The sequence below is a fragment of the Gopherus evgoodei genome, chromosome 22, assembly GCF_007399415.2.
Source record: "Gopherus evgoodei ecotype Sinaloan lineage chromosome 22, rGopEvg1_v1.p, whole genome shotgun sequence".
Classification (NCBI taxonomy): domain Eukaryota; kingdom Metazoa; phylum Chordata; order Testudines; family Testudinidae; genus Gopherus; species Gopherus evgoodei.
Window position 1 is genome coordinate 8,520,833 of NC_044343.1, and position 27,672 is coordinate 8,548,504.

The 27,672-nt window shown below is 56.8% G+C and overlaps 1 protein-coding gene across 1 annotated transcript; it reads right to left on the minus strand.

The window, feature by feature from the left end:
* Positions 1-520: 520 nt before the first annotated feature.
* On the minus strand, positions 521-26,401 carry ANKRD24 (ankyrin repeat domain 24). The gene is made up of 20 exons (XM_030540762.1): positions 26,355-26,401; positions 19,993-20,123; positions 19,474-19,562; positions 17,308-17,372; positions 14,709-14,766; positions 14,310-14,380; positions 13,150-13,256; positions 12,373-12,560; positions 11,869-11,897; positions 11,484-11,576; positions 9,090-9,191; positions 8,892-8,999; positions 8,447-8,491; positions 8,002-8,100; positions 7,688-7,760; positions 6,277-6,398; positions 4,041-5,588; positions 3,103-3,246; positions 2,465-2,530; positions 521-1,006 (listed from the first exon to the last, which is right to left on the minus strand). Exons 1-20 carry the CDS (start codon positions 26,388-26,390, stop codon positions 929-931), a joined length of 3,252 nt encoding a protein of 1,083 aa, XP_030396622.1. The 5' UTR covers positions 26,391-26,401; the 3' UTR covers positions 521-928.
* Positions 26,402-27,672: the final 1,271 nt, after the last annotated feature.

Consider the following 27,672-nt stretch of genomic DNA (forward strand, 5'->3'; position numbering starts at 1 on the left):
CAGAGTTGGAGTGATGGGGGGGGGTCTGCAGGGCCGATGTGCGTTGGTAGTTAGTGAGGTGGGAAGGCTACGCAGGCCAGGACTGGAATAACAGGTGGGGTGGGAGCTGCTGTCCTGGGGTAAGAGACCTGGACTGGAACAGCCACCAACTGCAGCCCCCCTGCTATTCCAACCCTAGGCTCCCCCTACATCCAGCTCTGCCAGCGCCCCTCACTCCTGACCCAGAGCCTCCCCCCCCGCTTTTCCAATGCTCAGCTGCAGCTATAACACCGTCAGTGCACCCCCGCCCCCGTGGAGGTCCAGACAGGCCCCCATGTCAGGAAAGGCTCCAGCCTGGAATGGCAGGGGTGGCAAGGCAGGAGGAGGGCAGCAGTGGGGACATTCAGCCCAACATCTGCCCCCGTCACCCTGGCACCAGCTCCCGCATGTACGACCCGCCCCTTGCACATGTCCCTTCCCCACGCAGGAAAGCCAGCGAGCCTCTGCTGAGTGAGTATAAACAGTTTATTGCTGTGGATGCTCTGCTGAGAGCCGCAGGCAGAAGTTGGTGAGTTACCGCAGCCTCTTCCCTTCCCTGCTCACTTCTGCCCACGGAGTGAGGCTGGGCCCCTCGCCCAGCGGCATCGCCCGGTCAGGAGCCCGCCTCCCCCGTCCCTGCCGAGATGAAAGCACTGACGTAAAGGGCACCTTCCAGCCACTCGCCCACGGACACCTCCCAGCACAGGCTGCCCAGGAACAGGGAGCAAAAGTGCAGCCCCAGTGGTCACTCAACACACGTGTGCCTTGATTTTTGGTGAGGAAGCATGTGCACTGGGCCTTGCCACGCCGCTGGAGTCCAGTCGGTTCTGTATGCGAGTCTGCTCCGCTCCCCTGTGGGGAAGACTCCCCTGCTCGGAACCAGGAACCGGGTTCCCTCGCCCCAGGGCGCTCATCTGCCTTGCTCCTGCAGCTGCTGCATCATCAGGATCTGGTACAAGAGTCTCTGCACATCTTCGTCCATGTGGCCCTGCAAAGGAGATGCAGGCGGGGAAATCACACCGGTTTCCCTGACAGCGGGTCAGCAGCTGCCCTGACTCGCCGTCCGCCAGCCCCACTGGCTAAGGCAGGGCAGGACTGTGCCGACTCCACAGGCAGCCATCTCAGCAGGCACCTGGCAGCAAAGACGCTCTGGAGCTGAGCAGAGCCCAGACCCCTGCATCTACGCCAAGGAGGCTGCTGTGCTCCCACCCACACCCTAGGCAGGAACACATGGCCACCGCCGGATGCTCAGTGAGATCATTCCTTCGTTCTGCTGGATACGGGCTCAGGATGCAAAGTTCAGCTCCAGATCCCAGCTGCCCCAGAGGCCAGGGGAGCCCAGAGCTGGGGGCTGGCTCTGACCCAGCGCTACATTTCAGGAGCTCAGATGGAGGAGAAAAAGACCGTTCCAGTGTTGGTTTCCCCACTTTTCACAACCACTGTCACAGACACACACGCCTTGGACCTGCTGCACGTCCCGGGCATGGAGACGCAGACCTGGCCATGTGTGCACCGCACACCTTGGACCCGCTGTACATCCCAGGCACGGAGACACAGACATCACCACATGTGCACCGCACGCCTTGGAGCCGCCGTATATCCCAGGCACGGAGACACAGACATCGCCACGTGTGCACCACACGCCTCGGACACGCTGCACATCCCGGGCATGGAGATGGAGACACAGACGGGGCCACGTGTGCACCGCACGCCTTAGACCTGCTGCATGTCCCGTGCACAGAGACGCAGACGTCGCCACGTGTGCACCGCACGCCTTGGACCCGCTGCACATCCCGGGCATGGAGACACAGACGTCGCCACGTGTGCACCACACGCCATGAACGTGCTGCACATCCCGGGCATGGAGACACGCTGTGGCAAGGAGCGTGCACTCGACATGCACACACACACAGGCATACACGTCTCACAGGCTCCTGCCTTCTGCACAAGTGTCCTTCCACCCAGCATGACCCACCAGCTCCTGTCCAATGTGTCCTGAGACCCTCCACCCTTCCTCCAAACTCCTGCTCGACTCCGAGGGACAAGGCCAGGATTCCCTACTCCCAAGGAGCATGGCACTTCTAAGGTCATATCCTTCAAGTGCTGGGAATCTTGGGGGCAGGGACAGAAATCAGGGGGTTTTGTAGGTCCAAACAGGCCTAGTAACCAGTGTCTGAAATGCTTGGAATTCAGACAATCACCCACTACACACCCATTTATACTGACACACCCATGTGCAAACACCCCCCACCTCCACGGACACACATACGTGTACAAACACGCACCCATGTATACTGACACACACGTGTGCAACTCCCCCCCCCCACCCGCTGATTCAGACACACAAACAGACACACGGCTGGATACACACAGAATAGCAAACGCACATGCTCAGTCATCATGAGACACGGCGCTCCCAGCCCAGCCCTGCCCCCCGCGCACTGACCTGAATTGCGCAGAGCAGGTGGCTCCGGTAGAGCGAGACGACCTTGCGGTGGTGCGTCTCCATCTCCTGGAACCAAGGCGAGAGGTGGAGGGGTCACACTACAGTCCAGTGGGACCAGGCCACTCTCCACTCACAACCCCTCTGACCAGCGCCCCCCTGCCAGACACGGCACAGAGCTGGGGGAATCGGATCCCGCTCTGGCTCTCACACCGGATCCAGCCGAAGGGAACCAGTGTCACTCCCCTTCTGGTACGCAGCTAAAGCAACTCCCTCAGTGCTGTATAAAGATGCAACTGTTTTAGTGCAGGGGGACGGAAGGGCAGAAGGCATCAGGCCAAGACACACTGGCCCAGATCCTTAATGGGAGTTAGGCGCCTATTATACCTTTGTGGGGCTGGGCCCCTGAATCAGCATGGTCCACGCAGACCTTGGAACCAGCGACTCTGCTGCTTCCACCTGCCCGGACAGTGCCCCCAGGTCCTGAGCTGCGTGGCAGTTTCCAGACGCAGCCGAGGTCAGCACTTAGCCCTGCCGTCCCCGAGCCCAACAGGGGACGAACACCGCAACGCTCAGGGACCCACTTGATGGCGGGCTCTGCTCCTCCCCTCTCCCAGGTCCAGCTGGTCCCGGATACCCACGGCCAGCTGCTGTTCCAAGGCCTTTATCGTGCCCTGCAGCTTCGCCACCTCCTGCGGGTTCTGCTGCTTCCCCGGGCCGGAGAGCTCAGACAGGCTGTTCAAGGCCTCCTTCAGGTTGAAGACTTCCTTGGACAGCTCGGTGATCTGCAAAGGCGAAGGGATCGGCCGGTCACGAAGGGCTGGCTGAGTTCGCCGGGGCGGGTTTGAGTCTAGGGCAAAGTCTCGCATGATTATAGGACCCGCAGCACAAGGGATTCCAAAGCCCAGTTTCCCAGCGCCACCCTCCCGGCAAGCCCGCTGCAGAGCCAGAGCTGCTCGTTAACCCTTTGGTTGCTGCTGCTTCCCCCTGTGAGAGCACCCGCATTTCACTGGGGCATCGGCCCTTTGGGCAGCATAAGGGCGTGATCTGCTCTGGGTGGCGGATAAACAGCTAAAGAGCCAGCGGCGCAAACATCTGTTGCTGGCCAGCCAGCTCCTGTCCCTACTGGGGGGAGGTGGGTTGGTCTCTTTTGCCACAAATGGTGACAAACAATTTGGGTTTTTTTGGAGGTTTTTCGCTCCGTGACCAAAGATTGCAAAGAAAAATTCTGTTTCGTTTCCCTGGGGGAACCTCCCCCTCTCACTTTCTCACCCTTGTGCCTAGCAGTGCCAGGCAGCGGCGTTCCCCCCTTTGAAACAAACATGCATTCGGAGAACGCTGCATGGCCCGAGACCCACCTCACCCCCATCACGTGGCTCTATCACGGGCAGGGAGCTGGGATCCCCAGACCCAAATTTCACCCCTCTCATGGTGGCTCTATCTCGGGCTGGGCTCTGGGGTTGCCAGCCCAAATTTCACCCCATCCCATGGCTCTCTCGTGGGCAGGGCTATGGGGTCCCCAGTCCCACATTGAACCTGGCTCTAGCACGGGCAGGGTGATGGGGAAGCCCAGACCCACCTTCCTGTCCTTCTCCTTGACCAGCTTGGCCGAGTCCTCGATGCGGCCATGCAGCTCTTGGATCCGGCCCGACTCGGCCCGCAGGCTCTGCAGCTGCTTCTCTGCGGCGGCCAGCTGGGCCTCGGCCGCGTGCTTCTCGCTCTTCATGAAGAGGGCCTCGCGCTGCACCTGGAACACCTCCGTGCAGGTCCTCTCGTGCTTGCGCTCCAGGTCGCTTAGCTTCAGGCTCAGCGCGCTCACCTCTGCCTGCAGGTTGCACCGCAGCTGCTCGTGCTCCTCCCTGGGGACCGTACCCTCCCGCATGCTTGCCAGCTCGCCCTGCAGCCGCGAGGCCTCCTGGGCTTTGGCGGCCAGCTCTTGCTCCAGCTGCTCGGCTCTGGCCTTCAGCTCCTGGACGCTGCTCTCCAGGGCCTCCTTAGCTCGGGTGTGCTCCGCCGGCGGGACCCACTCCCTCCTGTACCGCTCCGTCGCCTGCTGCAGCTCCCTCGCCTCCCGCTGGGCAGCACTGTGCCTCTCCTCCAGCTCCAGCAGCTTCTTGTTGGACTCGGCCAACAACCCGCCCAGCGCCCCTGCCATCTCCTCCTGCTCCTGCCTGGAGATGCTCTCGGAAGCCAGCTGCTCCTTCAGAGCGCTCAGCTCCTCCTCCTTCTTGTCCTGATCCTCTCGGAGCTGGGCCTGCACCTCCTTGTACTGCCCCCTCAGCTCCTCCAGCTGCTCACGGAGCTGCCGGTTTTCCTCCTCCAGCCTCTGGCTCTCCGAGAGGCAGCCCATCACTCGCTGCAGCTCCCCGGCTCCCTCCTCCACGCTCCTCCTCAGCTGCTCCGCTTCTGCCTCCGCTTGGCAGCACCTCTCCAGCAGCTTGGCCTTCTCCGCGGCGGCTTCGCCCAAGGACACGCTGAGGGCCACCCTCGTCTCCTCGGCGGAGCAGCCTCGACTGGCTGCTTCTTCCTGGGCATCCAGGCGCCCCTCCAGGTCCTTCACCCTCTGGTCTCTCTCCAGCAGGGCCTCCTGGACTTTCTGCAGAGCTGCCCTCACCGTCTCCAGCTCACTCCCGGAGCTCTCAGCCACCTCCTGCTCCTCCACGGACAGGATGCCCAGCTGGATCTGCTCCCGCAGGAGCTGCACCTCGGCCACAGCCGCCTCGTGCTTCTCCTGCGTATCAGCCAGCATTTTGGTCAGCTCTTCCACAGATACATCTCCAGCCCCTCCTTCCCTGCTGCTTGTTTTTGCCGGCACCCTGGCCTGGCCTGGCTCCCGGCCTTTCCCCTCGGGCTCAGCTGGGGCATTGCTCCTCTGCAGCGCCTCCTCTAAGGTCTGGATCTGCGCCTCATATTCAGCCTTCATCTGCTTGTAAGCCTCCACTGGGACTAGCTCGCAGGAGGGATCGTGGGGCCCACTGCCTTCCAGAGCCTGCAGGGCAGCCTGGGCCTCGGCATACTGCTCCCTGAGCTGGTTGAACTCCGACTTGAGGGAGTCGTAGAGGGCAATGGGGACGAAGTCTTCGGCCGGGCCCACGTCACTCTCGTCTTTCTCGTAATTCTCCAGGATCTGTGGAAGGTGGGGAGGATAAAACCATGAGACTTGCTCACTGGGATCCTGAGCCCCGACTATGCAGGGGTATTACAGCAGCACAACACAATGGTGCCTGCCATACACAGCAGCTCGGCTCCCCTGGCCCAGAGCTCCTGCACCCTGAGATGCTTCCTAGGGCTTGATCTCTTCTTCCATCAATTACACCAGTCCAGTTACCCCGATTTACACCAGCGTGGGAGGAGAATCAGGCCCTGCAGTTTAACTGCACAGAGGGCTATGATACAGCGACAAGGTTAGATAGCAGGGCCTTGGAGTACAAGGCAAAGGAGCAAAGATTAGGCTTCTAACGGTAGGAGCTGGCAAAGGGAAGCCACCCAGAAAGCCTGCTCCAGAGGCCAGGAGTTGCGTGGGAGAAGACTCTTGCACAGTGACATTACAAAGGTCAGGGGCAGATGGGAGAGCAGAGAAGAGGCTGGAACACGACTTCAGAAGGCGTCCCCAGCAAATCCAAGCCGGGCCCTACAGCGAAGCAGGGAGCCTGCAGGGCCATTTGAAGGGGGTAGCAGGGGCGGCTGCCTAGTTTGATGTCTCTGCACACACAGTAAGACAGGTGGCGGCGTCCTGCACCTGCTGAGTCTGCAGAGCCCATGGAGAAGGGAAGCGCCATCATGTCATCAGGGAACCAGAGGGATGCAGCAGGTACCTGTATCTTCTCCAGCAGCTCCTGGTTTTGCATAGTGAGCGACTGCACCTGGCCCTGCAGCGTGGCCAGCAGCTCCTCCGTGGACAGGCTCAGGGTCTTCTTGGACAGCAGCAGCTCCGCCCCTGAAAGAGCAGCAGAACCCCCGGCCCCCACCAAGACCCATCACTAACTAACCCTGGTCCTTGACCTGAACAGCTCCACCCCCACCCTGAGAGCTGCCCCCTGCCACCACCTGCTTCCTGCAAAACCTTCCCAGGCATTTTCCAGCACAAGCCCAATCCTGCAAGGTGCCAGGGGCCCTCCTCTCCCATGGGAGCCGCTCACGGACCGCACCCCGGCCCAGGGCGGTGCTCCATCCCCCAGCGAGGGCTGGGCTGGTGCGCTGGTGGAAGGGCCTGCCACGTGCTTGGCGAATATAGCCCTGTCTTTCAGCCCGGGCAGCAGGAGCTCGTGCTTAAAGGTTCGCAGAGCCCAGGGTCAGTCCCAGTGTGACTAAGTGGGGTGGTTTCTTGGTCTTTCTGTGTTTTCCAGTGGGATGCATGCAGGGAGGGGTGGGACTCAGAGTCCCTGGGTGTTACTGGTTTAACGAGGGGAGGGGAGAGGGAGTTTGTTGGTACAGAGGACTGGAGAGGGAACTTGGGACCCCAGTCGATGGGCTGGAGGATGGAGACCCCAGCGACTGGTGACCTGGTGACCCGGAGACCCAGCTCAGGAGTCACAGCTGGTTCTGGCCAGTGGGAGGACAATGGGGTGCGAAGAGAGAACCCCAGTGACCCGACCAGCCGGTTCCAACCAGAGGAGGGCTGAGAGGAGATAAGGCCCAGGCTGTCCTGTTTACGACCCTGTTTACCTGGAGAGAAGACAATGGACAGAGGCGGGGTAGGGCCAGGATATTGGAGGCCCAGCTGGGAAGCAGGGGGGCTCTGGGCTGGAGAGGGGGAGCAGGCAGAGCCCACCTGGCTGCAGGGGGACTGGGATATGCTGTGCTGAGGGAGGCCAGGCCTGAGGCCCTGAGAGGTTCCTGTGCTGTGTTCAATCCTCAATAAACCCTCCTGTTTTATGCTGGCTGAGAGTCGCTCTGGTCTAGAGAACAGGGGGCATATCAACCCCTTTGGGGGGTCCAGAGCGAGGGGACTCCCTGAGGGGGCCCACGGCAGAGACAGACGTGCTAAGGCTCAGAGAGGTGTGGCTCCAGGAGGTGGAGGGGCCTGACCCCGAGAGAGAGGGGACCCCCACAAAGGGCTGCTGCACTGGAAGGGACACCCCCCATGGACCGCACAGGGCCACGAGTGGGCATGATCTGTGAGTCCGTGACACCCCGCTCTGCAGGGCACGCTCAGCCCCTCGCAAGGCCGTGCCCTCGGTGCAGAGCTGCACCAGCACCTGACGGGCCCAGGGCGCGACGACCAACCTGGGAATTCCAGCAGGTCCCCCTCTTCGTCCTGCAGCGTGTCAATGTCGTAGCTGGTGTTCTCCTTCTCGTTCTGGGGCACAGACAGGCAGGGAGTCAGGGACCCCCCAAAGATCACAGCTCCCCCATTCCCTGCGCTCTCCCACGGTGCCAGTCACTGAGCCAGGCAGCAGCTGATGCTAACCAGGACAGCACCAAGGCAAGGCTGCCCTGTCCCTGCAGCAGCTGAGCCAGCCTCAGGGAAAGTCCCACAATTCACTGGGCTCCTGCAGGACTCAGTAAGACCCAGCACTCCGTGTCCCCTGCTCTCCTACCTCCAGCAAGGACAGGCGGCTCCGGAGCACTTCAACCTCCTTCCCCAAATGCTCCTTTTCCCCCTGACTGTCCGCCAGTTGCTGCTGGAGCTCTTTTATCTGGATCCGAGAATTAGACACATCATTAGATCCGGACACTCGCACCGATTCCCGTCCGTATCTTCCGAATTAGATGGGGTGGATCTTTAACAAGGCCTTAGAGCCAGACCAGAGCCCAGCAAGGATCTATTTAGTCTAGTATCCTGTTCCAGTGCTGGCAGATCCCAGATGCTTTGGAGGACAGATATCCCTAACCTGGCACTGGCATCCCAACATTTCCTCCTGACCCCCTGCTGATGACCAGTTTATGCCCTGAAGCATCTGCATGAAGCCATTTTCCCTTCCCATCTCAGAGACCATTTGGAGCGCTCGAGTCCAGTCTCCGGAGACATAACACCTGGCCTACCTCCTTCTCCATGGAGCGTAGGGAGTCCTCCTCCAACTCCAGCCGCTAGTGGGAACACAAAGAGAGTCCAAGATGGTTAACTCGCTGTGCAGCCTGGCCCTCCCCATGGTCATGCATCAGCAGGTCTGATCGTGGACTCAGAACCGCAGAATGGGCATTTGACAAAGTGGGTATTCACCCACAAAAGCTCATGGTCCAATACATCTGTTAGTCTATAAGGTACTACAGGACTCTTTGCTGCTTTTACAGAATGGGCAGCCAGGCTCTTCCAGACACGAGACGTCCCCTCTCAATTACCTCCCCACCCACCTTGCCGGTGCAAGACGCTCTGGCACTAGTCAAGGTGATGCCACAAGCAGGTCCCTTCCTTCCTATCCTCCTTCCACCAACCCACCCAGAAACCTGGCTCCCCCCAGCTTGCAGGGTGGGGGTATCATATCAGTACCTCCTGCTTCTGCTTCTCCTGCTGCTGCTCCAAACCCTTGATCTTCTGCAGGAACCGAGCCCGTTCCTGCCTCAGCCGGACGATCTCCTCATAGGCCTCCCTGTCCTCCTGTGGGGAATCCCAGAGGTGGGGCAGTCAGGGAAGAGTGGTGGGTACCCATCCCGCCCCATCCCGGTATCCCTGCCAGGGGATCCTCACCGTGTCAGCTGGGGCAGGGCGAGCCCTGGCAGGCTTGGTGGTGACTATCCGGCTGCTCCGCTCTGTGGAAGGGGAGCTGTGCTCCGGAGAGCGTGGGGTGTGCTTGAAAACAGTAACAGTCGTCACACAGAGAGAATGAGGAGCCACCAGAACGGTGGCTGACTTAGCCAGTAAGCTCCCAGCTCTGTTCCCACAGAAGTCCCGTTATGCCTTCCACCAGAATGGCTTCACACAACACGTGCAGGGATCGTTTCACCCGATACCCCGATGCAGCCACCTCTAGGGGGCAGCTGTTTCAAACTGCATGTTGGTTATGGAGACAAAAGCAGGGTCTCGGACCCAACTGCAACCACGAGGGGGATTTCAGGGAGCAGGCTGGCCCTGTCAGCTGGAGTTTGGCCAGGACACTGGGACTGCCTCGTAACCAGAGCGCTGTGGTGGGACTCAGGAGCCCTGTGTTCTGCGCCGATCTGCTGGGTGACTTTGGGCAAACTGTGCCTCAGTTTCCCCCTGTAAAATGGGACGATGATACTGCTGACCTCCTGTGGAGATCTACACCCAAGTTTTGACAGACGGCACTTCCAGCAGCATGGGGCCTCCTAATGAGGCACAGACTCAGAGAAGAGCAGCTCCTGCTGCCTCACCATCTCCCAGCCAGCCACTGACCAGGCCTGCCCCTGCTTAGCTTAAGTGACATGGCAGGGTCACAATGCTCAGTGGCCGGGCAGCGGGAGCCAAAGAGGGGCTAAGACAGGGCTGGGAAATCCAGAGGAGGGGCGGGGGCTGGAATTCTTGTTCTCCATCAGAACCCTGTCATGGACAACACACTGAGTGGTGGATCCAGCCCTTGCCTGCCGACACCACCCCCACCACCCAGTGAACAGCATTCGGGGAAACCCTCTTTGCAGACAAGCGACCGGACCAGGTCAAGAGAAATTAACTAGAACCCACCCCCCCACATGCCCAGCTGAGATCTACCCCTGGCCTGCCAGTGCCAATCTGCTGCTGGACCATGACCATTTGTCAGAGCCAGGGGCACCCGCCTCACAGGCTGCCAGTCTCTCTCAACTGCCGAGGGACACAAGTCGATCGCGCCTAGGAAAGACCTGGGGAAGAGCTTGCTGATGCATTAGCAAGGTCCCACGGGGCAGGTAAATGCCTTAGGGCTGCACAAGGGAAGGATGGCACAACGATTAGGACATTCGTCTAAAGCTTGGACGGCCCGGCTTCAATTCCCTTCTCTGCCACAGACTTCCTGGGGGACCCTGGGGAAGTGACCCAGGTCCAGATCCTCAAAGGTATGTTGGCGACTAATTCCCACGGAAATCAACGATTTGACCTTGAGGAACCTGGGCTTCAGTCTCCCCATCTGTAAAATGGGGCCCATGGCCCGGGGGCGTCGTAGAATCATATCATAAAATCTCAGGGTTGGAAGGGACCTCAGGAGATATCTAGTCCAACCCCCTGCTCAAAGCAGGACCAATCCCCAACTAAATCATCCCAGCCAGGGCTTTGTCAAGACGGGCCTTAAAAACCTCTAAGGAAGGAGATTCCACCACCTCCCTAGGGAACCCATTCCAGTGCTTCACCACCTTCCTAGTGAAATAGTGTTTCCTAATATCCAACCTAAACCTCCCCCACTGCAACTTGAGACCATTGCTCCTTGTTCTGTCATCGGGTACCACTGAGAACAGTCTAGATCTATCCTCTTTGGAACCCCCTTTCAGGTAGTTGAAAACAGCTATCAAATCCCCCCTCATCCTTCTCTTCTGCAGACTAAACAATCCCAGTTCCCTCAGCCTCTCTTCATAAGTCATGCTCTCCAGCCCCGTAATAATTTTTGTTGCCCTCTGCTGGACTCTTTCCAATTTTTCCACATCCTTCTTGTAGTGTGGGGCCCAAAACTGGACACAGTACTCCAGCTGAGGCCTCACCACTGTCGAATAGAGGGGAACGATCACTTCCCTCAATCTGCTGGCAATGTCCCTACTTATACAGCCCAAAATGCCGTTAGCCTTCTTGGCAATACGGGCACACTGTCGACTCATATCCAGTTTCTCCTCCAGTGTAACCCCTAGGTCCTTTTCTGCAGAACTGCTTCCTAGCCATTCGGTCCCTAGTCTGTAACAGTGAATGGGATTCTTCCGTCCTAAGTGCAGGACTCTGCACTTGTCCTTGTTGTACCTCATCAGGTTTCTTTTGGCCCAGTCCTCTAATTTGTCTAGGTCCCTCTGTATCCCATTCCTACCCTCCAGCGTATCTACCACTCCTCCAAGCTTAGTGTCATCTGCAAACTTGCTGAGAGTGCAGTGAGGATAAACGCGTTAAGGATTGTGAGGCGCCACATGCAGCTGTGGGGAGGGGAGAGGGAGGCAGAGCCGGTGGCCCCCTCACCTGGCTGGAGGTGCCGGGGGGCGGCGGCGGGGCTTTCCTCTTTCTCGGGGTGCCGTTCCTCTCGCTGGGCAGAGGCTGGCTTGGCGACGTCGTCTGTGGAGACACCGACGGGAGAGGGCTCCAGGCTCTCTCAGCAAAACCCGACTGGGGGGGCGGGAGGGGGGGACAGCAAGGACAGGAGCAAGTTCAAAGGAGCATCCCAGGGGCTCCTAATCCCTCCCCGGCCCTGGAAAAGCCTCATGTTCCAGGAAGGCTTTCGCAGGGCCTCTGTTCTCCCGTGAGCCTGGAGAGCCCTTCCCCTGCCCAGGACAGCCCAGTTCTGTGAAAGCCCCTGAGCGGCTGGACCGTGGGGCTCTCTGCTGGGCCAGGCCCCCTGCGTCTTTACCTGTGACGTTCGCTCAGCCGACTCCTCTTCTGCAGGAGGCAGAGGGGAGGAAACAGAAACCAGCAGGAGGTTAGAGGGGCTGGGGGCACAAGCCACCCACGGCCTGGCCCCCTCAGCTCGAGGGGGAGCAGACAGACAGACACCGCCCTGGGGCTCCGGGCTCCATGCTACCATGTGGCGGATGCAAACCTGGGACCCAGCTCCCATCCCTCAGCAGACACACACTCAGCTGCCCGTCACTCTCCAGCACCCCCCTCTGGCCAGGCCAGGGAGAGGCACTTCCCATCCAGAGTTTGAGCAGCTGGGCCAGTAAAAGAAGGGGGTGCCCCAGAGCCCCCCACACTGGGAAAACACACATGCTCCCTGCCCCCAACCAGCAGAGTCAGGCCAGTCACCCCACCTGCAAAGCAGGGACATTATCGCCTCCCCCGGGCAGGGGTGAGATGCTGCTGCACGGTGCTCTGAGACCTCAGGAAGGACAGGGTTTGGCCGGGGGCAACTTACCGCTGGCCCAGGAGTGGCGCTGGGAGGCGTCCTGCAGGTAGTGCTGGATCAAGGCGTTCCCCGTGGCCAGGCCGTAGCGCGCTGCGTCCTGGCCCCTGGCGTCCACCATGCCGACCCGCGCCCCGGCATGGATGAGAACTTCCACCGTCTCCATGCTGCCGTTCTCGCAGGCCAGCATCAGGGCTGTTCTACAGCAGGGGTGGGGGGAGAGAGATGGCCCCACTCACCCTCCAGAGCCAGCGGCATGAGGTGGGTGAATTGGATCTCTGCTGGGGCCAACTCTCCTAGCCCTTCTCTCCCACTGCTCCTGGCCCCTCTCCCCTCTCCGCTCCGAGGACAGGACTGCCCAGGTTTGCAGTCAGACTTAGGGAGGGCAGGATATTCCCCCAGCAACAGGCCGGGAGCGAGAACCCTGGCCAGAGTCCAGCAGACACTGCACAGGGAAACCCCTTCTCATGGCGGGGAGCTCACCTGCACCATCAGCCCGCCCGTGCAGGGCAAAGGCGGGATCTGCACAGGCCGTTTAGGTTATAGCTTTGTAAGACGCTTCCTCGCAGATCCGCAGCCAGTGCCTGCCTGACTCATCCTGCCTGCCTCGAGTCAAGACGGAGCCAGGCCCTGAGGTTGCCAGCTGGAGACCTCTGGCCCTTGGTCAGATCCAGGCTCGCAGTCCTGCCCAATGGTAGGACTCGTTTCTCCACCATGAGTCTTCCCACTCCCGCACTTTAACCCTCTCTTCTCCAGCCCCATTTCCTTCCAGGGCCCTTCAACGCTCACCTGCCCTGCTGGTCTCTGCTGTTCACAGCAGCTCCACGATGCAGCAGGTACCGGCAAAGCTCCGAGTGGCTCATCTTAGCTGCCAGGATCAGAGGGGTGCAGCCATCCTAAAGCAGGGGCATGGCAAAGGAAGGTCAGTGGGGGGAAGGTGGAAAATGAGCAGCAGCGGGTAGCCAGGCTCGGATACAGCCCCTTCGCTGTGTGGTACCTGCCTCCTGGGAGCGTCCTCCCATCTGTCCAGAGCTAGACCCCACTGCAGATGGACAACGAGCCCATGGAGCACACACTGTCCCATTACCAGGCAGGCAGTCAGGGATAGACACCAACCCTTCTCTTAATCATAATGACACCTGGCTCTTCTCTAGCGCTTTCCAGCAGGGGATCTCAAAGCATTTCACAATCTTTAACCACCCACCGTGAGGCAGGGCAAGGCTATTATCCCACTGTCCAGAGGGAGAGGCACAGGAAGGCTAAATGATTTGCCCAAGGTCACACGGGAGGTCTGTGGCAGAGCAGGGAACTGAGCCCAGGTTGCCCAACTCCTAGGTGAGTGCCCTAACCACTGAGCTGTCCTTCCTGAGACAGGACGAGATATTATTTCTCAAGGTGGACACCATGTGCAAAGAAAAAAAACTACATAGAAATGTAAAACCCCGATGCAGCTAGTGAAAACCCAGCTCCACGAGCAGCATAAGCCACAACTGCGGGAGAAGTTCTCCCATCAACATAGTACTGTGCACATGAACACTTATGGCAGGAGAACTTATGTCACTCGAGGGGTGGAATATTCACATGAGTGACATAAATTTTGCTGAGGCCGTAGTGTAGATATAGCCTTAGGTGCAAGATTCTTCTTCGCTTCATGTCCTTTAACACCGGGCATTATTCTGTCCATCTCAGGTACTTACACAGCAACATCCATTAGGAGTTGAAGGTAAAATTGGTATATCTGTTATTGCTATGTTCTGTTTAGCTGCTGCCGCGTTCTACCCAAGAAGTGGCTGCATTTCAGTGGTGGGTGAGGTGATCTCTGCACATCTGGGTCTCCACTACATTACACCACCTTTCCAATGGAGAGTAAGGGGCATCTAGGCTTGTGGTGACTTTCTGTGCAGCAGAAATCAAACAAAGCACAAACCTGATGGAAAGAACCACCTCACCTTGTTCTTGGTATTCAAGGACGCCTTGAAATCGCAGAGAATCTCTGAGCATGAGATGCAGCCGCTGACAGCTAGAGAGGAAGAGAGGGACCATGAACCCCTGCTCACTGCCCCTGCCCCTACCCCCATGCCAGGATCTGGCCCAGGCTGGCAAATCCCAAGGTGCTACACTGGAGAGAGCATATTGGATCCACGTGGCCCATCACCATGGAATCTGGACACATTCCTGGCCCTCGCTCCTCTGTGCATTCACCCTTCTGCACAGCCACCTGCCTTTGAAATCCTCACTATTGGTCAAGTTACTGGCAGGCGGTTTACCCAGCTGATTTGACACCCACGTTTAAGATGGGGGAGTGGGAGAGGGGAGGATGCAAGTGGGACGGAGGGTCCTCTGCTGACCTGCATGGTGCAGCGCTGTCCGACCGTTGCTGTCAGCGCCATCAACCGGGCAAGATGCCTAATGGGCAGAGAAGATGGTGAGTGAAGAACAGGGGACAACCACCTTCCCAGTGGTGTGGGAGTTAAAAAAAAAGAAGAAGAAGAAGAAGAAGAAGAGGGTAATTTGTCAGAGAGACCCACGGCTAGGTACTACTCTGTGTCAGCAATTCTTGTCAGGCCTGACGTATTCACTACACCTAACACACCACTGTCATGATATATACCCAAAAGATTGCCCGTAATAAGAACATATGAATGGCCATACAGCCATTTAGCCCAGTATCCTGTCTTCCAACAGTGGCTAATGCCCGATGCTTTGAGGGAGCGAACAGAACAGGGAATCATCAAGTGATCCATCCCCTGTCGCCCATTCCCAGATTCTGGCAAACAATACATCAATGGAAAACTAGTAACTCGCCGATCGTTAATATTCTTGTGTGATGTATGTACGGGGTGTATATAAAGAGTTATATGTACTAGAATATTGTGCTTAAAATGTGTTGGGCAAGCAATCCATCAGGCCAGTCTGCCTTAGATAAAGGAACATGTATTTGCTTGTCTGACCAACCTGGTTGCCAGGCAGAGACAATGAAGGTACGTTTCCATAACAGATAAACCAAGCCATCAACCTAGCAAATGAAGGAGACAGCTTCCAGGACAAAGACAAGCAGTCTGAACCTCAAATGATAAGCAGTTGACTCAGCGGTTTACATTAGTGTATTATAAAAGTGTCGCAGGTACGGTCTTTTATGAAAGCCTGTGACAGGAGAGAGAACCTTGGTTTGGGCTTAGTTGTCAAAGAATACATTGCAAAGGTTTCCTGGATTATAAAAAGAAAGGGGAGAGAACCCCGTAGAGGACCATCACTTGGGGGATTCGAGGGGGCAGAACTCTTGAAATCACAGAAGGTTGAGTCCTTCAGCCAAGAGGGCTGAAGTTTCTGGGAACTAAATTTAGGTGAGAAACTTACTTGGGCCAAGACTGTAACTTTCTCAAATCAAGTTTTCGTCTTAGAGGCATCTTTTTACTTCTACTTTGTTTGTAAGCCTTCTATCTTTATTCCTTACATTTGGGATCCCTCAAGCCTCTGACTTTTTGTTTAATAACCTTCTTCTACTTTTTCTATAAACCAATGCAGTGCTGTGATTGAAATCAGCGTGTTTGTCAAACCCCAATTAAATTAATGAGCTGCTGTATATTGACTCTTCAGGGGGGCAACGAAGTTAATAATGTCTGTGTGTTCCAGGAGAGGGCTGGATGCTGTAGAGGCAGGCGGGTTTTGGGGAAATTCAAGACTAGAGTCACTCTGCAAACAGTACTGGGAAGATGGAAGCCGGGGTGTGACCCGCATGCTTGTCTGCTGGCTGTGAGCCACAACAGCACAAGATTCCAGGCACCCAGCGTTGCAGGGCACCCAAAACGTCACAGGTAAACTAACCTGAACTAAAAACCACATTCCCCACATGAGAAGTGCTGCTCTGTGGTGACATCTTCAGCAAATCCCTGGCTGCCTCAGCAAGGCACCGTCTGAAGTCACCCACAAAAGGAAGGGTAACTGGCCAGGATCAAGGCCCCCTTTTCCATGCAGGTGCCAACCCTGTAATGCTAAGCAGCAGAGTTCTGCGTGTCCAGTCACTCATTGCTGGGTGCAGTAGGGAAGGCAGAAGAGACAGGCTGAGGGGTGGGATGTATTGACCTAAACTCTATCTTGCTGACCAATTCATGTAATAGCCTCTGGAGAAGACCAAACAGCTCAGGGGGTCATTCATGGACTGGACAAAGCTGATCAGAAAATGGGATTTTCCCCAGGGAAAATTTTGATTTTTTTTTCACCAAAACTTGCACACTGAAAGATTTTGGCTGAAAATTTTAAATGTCTCAAATGCTGCCACTGTGCCTCGTGGGAGTTGTAGTTTGGGTGCCCCATGCTCACGTTCTCTTCTATAGGCAAGGCTGCCTGGTCGGACTACAACTCTCATGATGCACCACGGTCTACCTTCTTGGCAGGGGAAACAGGTCCATCATGGGAGTCCCTGGCCATAGTGCATCAAGGGAGACATAGTCTGGCCAAGGAGCTCAGCCTACAGAGGAAAACAGGGATGTGGCAACTGAACTACAACTCCCATGAGGCACTCTGGCAGCATATCCCAGTCAAAATATTTTGGTTTTTGAGGGATTCTGGTTTTTTACACACATAAAAAAACAAACAAAGTTTTTCCCTGGAAAGCAGACACTTTTCACAAAACACTTGGTCAACATCCCAATTTTCCATTGAAAAACAGTTTAGATGGCAAATGTTTGACCAGCCCCAGTATGGAGATTTCACACCTAGATGGCAATTCTAACCCTGCCTAGGTTGTTCCCTAGACTGAAAGGTCGCACGGACAATTTCTCTGCATGGCCAGGAGCTTCTGCAGCAGGTGAACCCTATGAGGGCTGCTATATTCCCCACAAACTCCCTGTACCCTGATCTCCAGCCCTCAGTGCTTCAGCATCAACAATGGACACATCCCTCCCTGTCGAACTCCAGGTTCCCACTGCTCCTGCTTGGCTGACGTACCTGCAGCAGTTTGCTCACGCACTCTGGGTGGCCGTGTTTTGCAGCCAGGTGGAGCGCATTGTACCCTGGAAAGAGAGAGACTGGCAGGGTCAAGAGGTAATCATAATGATGGCGATACTTTATACGTGCACCCAGGGAGATCATAACAAATCATCAGCATCAAACAATTTCTTCTCAACCCCTGGGCCCCACCCCGAGGCAGGTAATCGACATCCATGGATCATGTCATCCACCACCAAATTGCAACCATTTCTGGGGCAGGACACAACAGCTGGTTAATAGTTCACAGCAGCGCTACGGGGTGGCTTAAGAAATGGGGACTCCTCTGGCCAATAAGAACCGCACAAGAAGAGCAGGGAGACAATACAATTTGCCAAGCTGGAATCTGACTAGGAATCCAGGGTTAACTCTCCTAGCGTGAGGGAAAGCACCATCAAATCAGATCTGGAATCATTGTAAGTAATCAGGAGCCAAACAGTAGGCAATCCAGCAGCAGAGTGCCCCCTAGCACCCTGCTGGGGCACTACTTTATTATCAGCTTGGGAGAAAAAGACCACAGCTCACTGAATCACCAACACCCCTCCCTCCAAAGAGCAAACTGACCAGACCTTGCTTAGCTTGTGAGATGCAGCAAAAGCCCAGCACAAGGCAGGCTGCAGGATCTCACTGAAGTGCTTCCTATGGTGTAAATTTTAAAATATTGGGACCATTTCTATTCGGAGTCTAAAGCACGCAGAGGAGACACCCAGACCCCTCCTAAGAGCACAGGACAGTGGTTCTCAAACTTTTTTTTCCACAGACCACTTAAAAATTGCTGAGGGTCTCAGCGGATCCCTTAATAATCTTTCCAAAAGTTGTTTGTACTGTTAGCTAACTAGTGTAAACGGCTTTGGATAAAAAAAAATGTAATAATAATTAACGTTTTTTTGTTCTACAAATAAAAGCACACAACTCTTGTTTTAATATCAGTAGGCTTACCTTTCTAATGCGATGGATGTGCCCTCTCTCCCCTGCCGCTGCAGCCCCTGAGCTGGGGCTGGAATGGAGGGGAGTCTCTCCCTCTCTCCCCTGCCACAGCAGCCACAGAGCTGAGCCTGGGAAGGAGGGGGGGTGTCTCTCCCCCATCACAGCAGCCCCCGAACTGGGGCTAGGAAGGACGGCCATCTCTCCCTGGCAGCCACAGCCCTGGAGCTGGGGAAGTCGCCTCTTTCTCTAGCTGCCGCAGCCATGCCTATCCCAAATTCCCCCCAACCTCTCTTCTCACCTCACTGCCCCCTCTCACCTACCCCTATTCCCCCCAAGGACACCACCTCACCTTACATGTGCATCTTCTCCAGGGTCCAGGCACCTAATTAGTGGAGCCACGCCTGCGCGGCTCCACTAATTAGGTGGGTGGCCCTTCATTCACTTGTGTGCGGCTGCCCAGGCGTGCACCTTAGAGGGAACTATCCGCGGCCCACCTGAATGGAGCTCGCGGACCACTGGTGGTCTGGGGACCACAGTTTGAGACCCTCTGCTCTAGTATGTGGAAGCAGTTGGTGCCAGATATGCCTTTGACACACACTACCAGCAATCGGCAAGCGCATGATGATTCTTATCGGCCTGGGACATAGCCCGCTGCCCTAACCATCCCGGTTAGAACTGCGATGAAATGCAGGGTCCCCACATGTAGCCAGGCTCTGACAGACACAAGATTTCTCATTGCCCCTTTTGCCTGTGCTCAGCTCAAGCCTGCAGGGGCGTTTTTAAAGCAAGAACGCTGAGCGGCTTTGACGCCTTCTTTCCAGGGATCACCAAGCTGACTCAGCAGCGGTGCCAGAGATTACAGGGATTTGGGGAGATCCGTCCCTTTTATCCCAGGGGAGGGCTGGTGAACGAACAAGAGAACAATGAAGATTGGACTAAAGAATCCCAGAGGAGCCTGCCACTCCTCAGAAAGGGAAAGCTCGGCAGCTCCACAGGAACGGGCTTGATTCTGTAGCTGGGAAACACAGAAATTAGACAGGGCAGAGATCCATAAGGTCCCATTTAACTCCTACCCCCCTTGGACAGTACTGGAGCGGTCCCAGCAGCATGTTTTCCACTGCTTTGTCCAGTTTGAAATGGCCCAAGTCAACGTCCTCACTGTCATGTCACGTCAGGGCGGAGTCAGACCGCTCTGCCTACCCGAGCTGTCCGTGGTCATGGCGTCCGCTCCATGAGCGAGCATCACTTCCAGGCAGTCCACGTTCCCTCTCGTTGCAGCCAGGTGGAAGCTGTGGCACAACCAAGGAGCTCCCATCACCATCCACACTTCAGAGACCCCTCCCGCCACCCCATCTGCTTAAAAGGCCAGAGTCCGAGAAGTTTCCCTATATACAAAAAATCCTTAAAAAACCCCAACACATGACTAATGTGTTCCCTTTCCCATCTCTTCCCCTCTGGTTTGTTTTTGTAGGGTTGCTGATCAACTCTTGGCCACAACCACTGGTTTGTTACCATAGGGCTGCTTGTGAATGGGAGGAGTGGCTGTGAGAAGCAAAGACTCTGAGAGAGTAGCCTTGGGGTTGCTGTCACATACGCCACAGCCCAGGCAGGCCCCAAGCTATGGGGAGTACAATGGTGCCTTAAAGCTATCACCTCAAACCCAGAGATGGGGGGAACCGAGACTCTGGCCCAGTCTCTTTAGCAGGGAAAGTGACTCACGCGGATTTGCCCTCTGAGTCCAGTTTGGTGGGGACCAGGCCCTTGCGGAGAAGTAGAGACGTCACCTTCTCGGGGTCGTTGTAGTTCACGGCCTGTAGGAGCTTCTCATCATTCTTACCCCAGTCATGGCTCTGAAACCCAAACGGGCAAAATCAGGGACTTCGGAGCCCTACCACAGCTCGCTAGAAGGGGAGGGGGAAAAGGATACATCCAACAAGTTGGGATGCTAGGAGCTCCGGATTCAATTCCCTGCTCTGCCACAGATTCCTTGTGTGACCTTGGGCAAGTCACTTAGGTCTGTTGATGACGGCTTTTGAAAAATGGCTTTCCTTCTTCGACGCGGTGCTCACAAGCCAGTTCCTCCAGCCTCTCTGTGGGTTTTGCTACTCTTCTCTGAACTCCCTGTGGTTTGGCTGGCAACGAGGTTCCGGGGAATCCCAGCTGACATCCCGCTTTGATCTCCGTGCCTGCCAGAGACATTTTCTTCTCGTCTTGTAACCCAGCTTTGTGTTTGACTTTTCTGTAAAACGCTGAGAATCCACCAGTCTGCGTTGCAAGCTGCCACTAACACACAGGAACCAAGTGAGCCGAACTCCACTCAGAAAACTCATGGGAGAATTCGTGGGAATCTGTGGGAACACATCACTTTCCACCTCCCTCCCATGCCACCGGATTAAAGAATACCTCTCATGGGGTTCATCCCTCGCTTGTCTCCCTGCAGCCAAGATGCAGCCACAGTTCCCCATTCAGGTCATGATCCAGCAAAGACTTACGTACGTGCTTAGATTTGCACGCCACGGTGCACGTGGCTAAGCATGGGCACCATCATCCCATTGGGGCAGCGGGGTTCCACATTTGCTCTCCCCGGATACTGAAGTGCTGGGGTGCAGGTTTAATTCAATGGCACCGAGCACTGGTGGAGGGAAAACACTGACGCTCCTAATTAAATCGAGAGAGTGGCTGCTATAAAGGAGAATTCAGCTGCGGTAAAAATGGGAGTCACCTTTAGAGAGCGGATAATGTCATCGATTCCTGCAGGCTGGTTCCTAAACCGCTCCTAATCCCAAGGCCAATACAACCGCTAGTCACCTTTGACGGTCCAGCCCTCAGCACCCTGGGCCACACTGACAACACCAGGTGGGATGGGTGCTGAGCCAGCCCTGCAATTCATCCTGAAATCAACAGAAGCTGCAGGCACCCAGCTCCTCCCTGGAGCACATCCCACTAGGAACAGCTGCCTTGTTCTTAAAGAGCTTATTGACGGGAGCTCACGCTGGTGCCAGGAGCCTAGAGTAACCCCTGGACAGGTAGCTAAGTGGGGGGCCTGGCATGGGGGTGAGGAGATTGACGGGTAGACTGGGGTCGGGGGCAGGGGGTGCATGGAAAAGCCAGGAGGGGGTGGGTGGGGTGTGTGCAGGGTCAGCCCAGGAAAGGGATTGGGTGAGAGGTGAACATGGTGCAGCACAGGAAGAGGGAGGGGAGGGGAAACCACCTGGAGGCGGGGGGGGAGGGCTGGAGGGACATGCACAGCTTAGGCAGCTAAGGGTGCAAGTGCCAGGGAGGGCAAGTGCACCCCAGAGTTGGGGGGACAGGGGCATACCTTACAGAGGTAGGGGGTGGGGTCAAGGGGTACATGTGCAGGCCATGGAGCTGGGGGGTGAGGGGTCCATGTGCAGCCTGGGGAGCTAGAGAACAGGGGGTGCATGGTGGCCTGGGGAACTGGAGGGCAGGGGGTGCATGGGCAGCCTGGGGGGGGAAGCTGGGGGGTAAGAGGTGCATGGGCGGCCTAGGGGGGCAGGGGGTGCATGGGGAGCCTGGGGAGGAATCGGGGGGTGAGAGGTGCATGGAGGGCAGGGAGTGCATGGGTGGTCTGCGAAGCTGGGGGCAGGGGGTGCATGGGTGGCCTGGGGATGCAGCAGCGCAGGGGATGCATGGGCAGCCCAGGGAGCTGGGGAGCAAGGGGCACATGGGCAGCCTGGGGAGGGGGAGCTATGGATCAGGGGAGCATGGGGTGCAGGGGGTACATGGGCAGCCCGGGGGGGGGCTGGGGGTGCATGGAGAGTCGGGGGGGAGCTGGGGGGGAGCTGGGGGGCAGGGTGTGCATGGAGAGCCGAAACGGGGAGCTGGGGGTGCATGGGAAGCTCGGCTGCGGCGCTGGGGGGCAGGGGGTGCATGGAGAGCCTGGGAGGGAGCTCGGGGGCAGGGGGTGCATGGACAGCCTGGAGGGGAGCAGGAGGAGAGGGGGTGCATGGAGAGCCCGAGGGGGAGCTCAGGGGCAAGGGGTGCATGGACAGCCGGGCTGGGGAGCAGGGGGTGCATGGACAGCCCGGGGGGGAGCAAGGGGCAGGGGGTGCATGGACAGCCCGGGAGGGAGCTGGGGGGCAGGAGTTGCATGGACAGCCGGGCCGGGGAGCTGGGGGGCCGGGGGGTGAGCTGGAGGGCAGGGGGTGCATGGACAGCCCGGGGAGGAGCTGGGGGACAGGGGGTACATGATAGTCCGGGGGTGGAGGGGAGCTGGGGGACCGGGGGAGGAGCTGGGGGACAGGGGGTACATGATAGTCCAGGGGTGGAGGGGAGCTGTGTCGGCCCCCGCGGGAGCAGGCGGCGGTCGGGGAAGGTCGGGCGGGACGTACCGCGAAGGAGGCGGCCGCGCAGAGGCAGATCTGCTTCATGGTGCCCAGCAGCGGGCGGGCCGCCATCCACCCGCCCGGCCGCGGTGCCAGACGAGCCGGGCGCCCGCCGGGGACCCTCCGCCGCTGCCGGCTCCCGGCGCCGCCGCCCCTCTGAGCCGGGCGCCAGCGGCAGCTTCAGTCACAGCGGAGGATCCGCCTCCCTCCCTCGGCCGGCGGCTGGGGAGCCCGGCGGCGCCTGCCCCCTGCCTGCGGAGAGAGCCGGGCAGAGCCCCCCCGACCGAGCCCCCCCCCCGGGGCCAGGGAACGGAGACCCCACCCACCCCTATCCGGGGAGCAGAGACTCTTCCAGCCTCTTCCCACCCCCACGTGGGGACCCCAGGCATCGGGGGCCTCCTGCAAGGCCAGGGAAGCAGAGACACCCCCCAAGCCAGGGGATCAGGGACCCCAGGCAGGAAGGCACCCCCACCAAAGCCAGGGGAGCAGAGGCCCCCTCCCCCAAAGATTCCCACCCCAAATCAAGAGGACAGTGACCAGGAGCGGCTCCAGGCCCCAGCACGCTGGTCCCGGCTTCGGTGGACCTCCCACAGGCAAACTGCCGGAGGCAGCCTGCCTGCCCTGCTTGGGGGGGCAAAATCCCTAGAGCCGCCCCTGACAGTGACCCCAGGCCATAGGGATGCCCATCCCCAAATATTAGTTTACTAACATCGGCCTGTCACCCTGGTGGGGACACTGGGGGTCCCTGTTTCCATGTGGCTCTGAATGAGGCTGACGCAGTTTGGATCCTACTTTGGCGTGATCAGAGTCATGGGGCCAGGAATCACAGGCTGAAGCTGGAAAAATCCCCCTAAATCACGTTGGGACAGGATGCGCTGGGACTTCCAGGACCCCGGTGAGCAAAGGGTCGGGCTCGGCTCGGCTTGGCCTTGCCCAGATGCCCAGGGGAAGGACCGTCCAGGAGTTGCTAGGAAGGAGTTGGGGGGAGAATGTCTGTGGGAAGGGAAGACGGTCCAGAGGCACAGGGCGCTCTGAGTGTTACCCTTTGAGGAGAGGACCTGGCTGGCTACCTCTTGTTTCCTGCTGAGCCATCCCACCAGTTAATAGGTTTATAGGGCAATGTGCTAAATTAACGTGATGTGATCACCGCGCCTAGCGCTTTGTACGCTTGGGATCCATAGAGCTACATAGGAGGTAAGTATTTTTATTCCCCTTACATAGACTGGGGAAACTGAGGCACAGAATTGCCAAGTGACTTTTCCAGAGGCAGACAGGGAGTCAAGGAGAGGGCTGAGACTAACATCCCAGGCACGTGCCTACTGCTTCTCCCATGCTAGTCTGCTTGGAAACTTTAAAAAAAAAATGGTACCAACGCAAACCTATTTATGTGGAATGTGGACACAGTATCCAGTTCCTCACATGATAGCTCTGTGTCTGCTAGGTATGAAATCTGCAGCCCTGGCACCCAGACGGCAAGGTTAGAGCACTCTCTCTGCCTTCTAATTTGAGGTTGGGTTTTTGTTCCGAGCTCCATTTCTCTGCACGTGTGGGTGATCCACCGACTGTCTCCTCCGGAGCTTCCAGTCGGCTCAGCCGCTGCCTTCATCTTACAGCTGGGAGCGGAAACGCCGTTTTACCCACACTGCGGGCACGAAGCTGGAGCTCTGGAGTCCTCCTCTTTGTTGCTAAATAATTGAAGAGTGTTGATTTTCTGTCTCCTAGGCTTAATTCCGCCCCAGTGGAAACCTGACGCGCTTGGCTCTGCAGAGCTGGAAACCTGAGTGAGAAACCGCTTCTATACCATTGCACCGGCGGCGACCCTGTTCTGTTGGACTGATCCGCCCCGCAGCAGCTGGAGAGCTCTCCGTGCCAGGTGGAGAGCAGACATAACTGCATGTCTGGCTGATGAGCGAGTGTGCGTTGGTATCCCCAGGCACAAGGATCTGTCCATGCAGAGTCGGCTGTAGAATTGGGCCTAAAATTCCACCTCGGCTCCCCACTCCCTCTCCTTTACTCTGCCTCATTTTTCTTTTCTCTGCCCTTTACTTCTGTCCCTTCCTTTCATTGGAACGATTCTGTTTCCACTTGGAATTTGATCCATTGCAAAGAAGCAGCTGCTTCTGACAGCTGAATCACTGACTCGGCGATTGCACCCTGTCGCACTGCGATATTACAGAGAATGGCCCTGTGTCAGGGAAAGCCAGTCTATATGCTGCACTCCACAGAGAATGGGAAGAAATAGCTTCCTCAGGCCACTGGCCTGAAGCCCAGTGAACCAAATCCTGCTCACCCTACTCCCAGGAGTGATGAGAATACTTCACACTTAGAGCATTTTGCATCCATTGATCTCAAAACACTTGGCAAAGGTGACGGAGCAATGGTATCCCCATTTTACAGATGGGGAAGCTGAGGCATAGAGGGGCAGTGACTTGCCCAAGGTCAAACAGTGAGTCAGGGAGCTAATTGGGAACAGAGCTAGGTTCCCCTAACTCCCAGCCTGGTGTCCTGTCTGCTGTATCTTAGTGACTTCAATGGAAGCACGATTGGGCTGACTGACTTCAATGGGGTTACTAGCTGTCCCAGGCTGGCAGCTTTTGCCTGAAGTGTCCCACCCTCTTTGCAGCTGTTAATTTTTCCCAGCAGGATAAAGGGGATTCTACTGGCTCATTGAGTCAAGGAGGTGGGAGTGGATCTTTCAAGAGAGGACCTAGAGAGTGGGCTGAGCACTCTGGAGGGAGGAACGCTAGGACCAGCCAAGCCTGGGCAAAAGGCACAATCTGAGCTTTGTGGTGCTGTTGTTAGTGTTTTGCTAATAAAGCTAAATCTCAGGGAGCAGGTTGGTACCTTTGCAGTTCAGATTGGGAAAGAAACTTGCTCAGATGACATATGCAAAGGCCACAAACAAGCCTTGTTAGTTGTCTTCCTTGCTCTGTTTCCCGTCACTCTCCGGTCACTGGAGTATCGACACTGAAGCGGTGCAGCAGTGCTGCTGCAGCATTTCAAGTGAAGACCAGGAGACTCACCACTGTCCAGAGACGTCCAGCTACCCCTGGGCAACACCACTGCACTCAGCGGAGTGCAGAGATGTAAAGGAGGGCAGGGTGAGGCAGTGCATTTGCAATTCAGCGACCAGTTCTGTGGCCGCGTGAGACAGCACCGACGCTGGCTGTCCCCCAGAAGATGGATGGCCAGAATTAGGGTAATGCACTGAGTAACACATACGGGTGAAAAGGGGGAACAACAGTGGACTAATGACAGCACAAGAGGAGGGGAGGAGGCCATCATTCTACCCTGGCCAGGACACTCTGAACCAGGAGGGAGCCAATGCCGGGGGATGTTCAGATTTCGTTCTGGTGAACCCTTGGCTGGAAAGATAACGACTTCAGCATCTTCTTCATACAGAATGGGGCCCAGAGCTCTTCCCAGGCTGACTGTATGAAACACACTCTTTGCGACTGCTAGGTGATGGACCAAGAGTGGATAATGCTGCATCCTGTTGAAACTGCCGGGGGGAAACTTAGGTTGCTAGAATGTAAATGACCCAAGCTGTCATTTGGCCCCGGGTGGCAATACCCTCACTCTTGCAAAAATGTCTTTAATGTGACAAGCAGTCAAAGTTTCCGTTCATTTCTCATCTCCAGCAGCACAGTATCCACTAGCATCATGCTGGGGCATCAGTGCCACAAAGGAGAGCACCCCCTACTGAATCACCAACCCCCCTTCAGCAATACTCACTTCGGTCTTTTTAAACTTGGCCTTCAGGCTTTTCATTCTGGCTTGAGTTCTCACGCTCTGCCTCTGAAGTCTCTGAACAAGGAACATAATGATGTTTTAAGGTACCAGTGAAGCCTGGTCTCTCTATCAGAAGCTAAACGCCGGGTGTAAATTCAAACATTCCCACCTCTCCCCACATCCCAGTGAGGCAATCAAAAATTCTTTCAGTGTTTAAAGATGGAGCTGCCTCCCGTCATGATACATGACACCAGACCAAGTCACTCAACAGACTGCTGTGTACGAGCAATGGGAAGACATGGTGTAGCCTTCATGAAGGCTCGAGTCTCTGCATAGCGCAGAACGGTGCTCGGCTCTAGCCAAACATTCAGACTCATGCAACCTTCCGTTACTGACTTGTCACCAAAATGAGCCCAACCGTAGGGCAGTGGTTCTCCATCTATTTGCCATTGTGGGGCACCGATGCAGCTCTCTGTCTTAGGCGGACCACATCCACACAACACATATACTACCTGTACGGCCCTGAGGATGTCACATGGGCTGCACAGGCCGTGGGTTGAGAACCACTGGCTTAGGGGGTGCCAGATGCTGATTTCAAAGGCACATGTCCCTTCTCTTCCATTTGTTTGCTCCTATCAGCATCAACTGCCTCGGAACACTTGATGTTTGATTTCTCGCCTGTACTTGGCCGGGATAGGGACCTGCCAGCCTGTCGCTCTGTGCTCTGCCACTGAGCTGCATCAAGTCATGTGATCTTTCCATCAAGGTACCATTAGCCTGCACACTGTGTTAGAAATGGGGTGTCTTGTCCTCTGGGCATACCACGGCAGGATGCATGCCACGCTGTGTCCTGTTACTCTGGCCTCTGCCTAGTTCACTGCACACTATATTACATGTACGTCTAGTGTGCCTTTCACCTGAGGCTCTCAGAGCATTTTAGAGCCAATAAATGGAGCCTCAGAACACTCGTTAGAGTCAGACATTCTTACTTCCATTTCACAAGTGGGGAAACTGAGAGACGAAGCTAAGAGTTGCCCAAGAGTGACTGGCAAATTGGTGGTTCAGCTGGGAACAGAAACCCTGAGCTCTGATTCTGAGTCCTCTGCTCTAATCACTAGATAGCACTCTCTCCCGCTCCTCACCCCACACCGGATTGTTAAATTTGCCTGGGTCATGCCTTCTACTGTGCCGAGGCAACCTGCCAGGAGACGAGCTGACTCGATGCAGCATGGCATCTTGATATTGCCTTGGAAACATCGAGATCGCTCTCTTTCACAGGGGAACGTGCCTCCTTGCTAATTTCGCTATTCTCAGCAGCTTT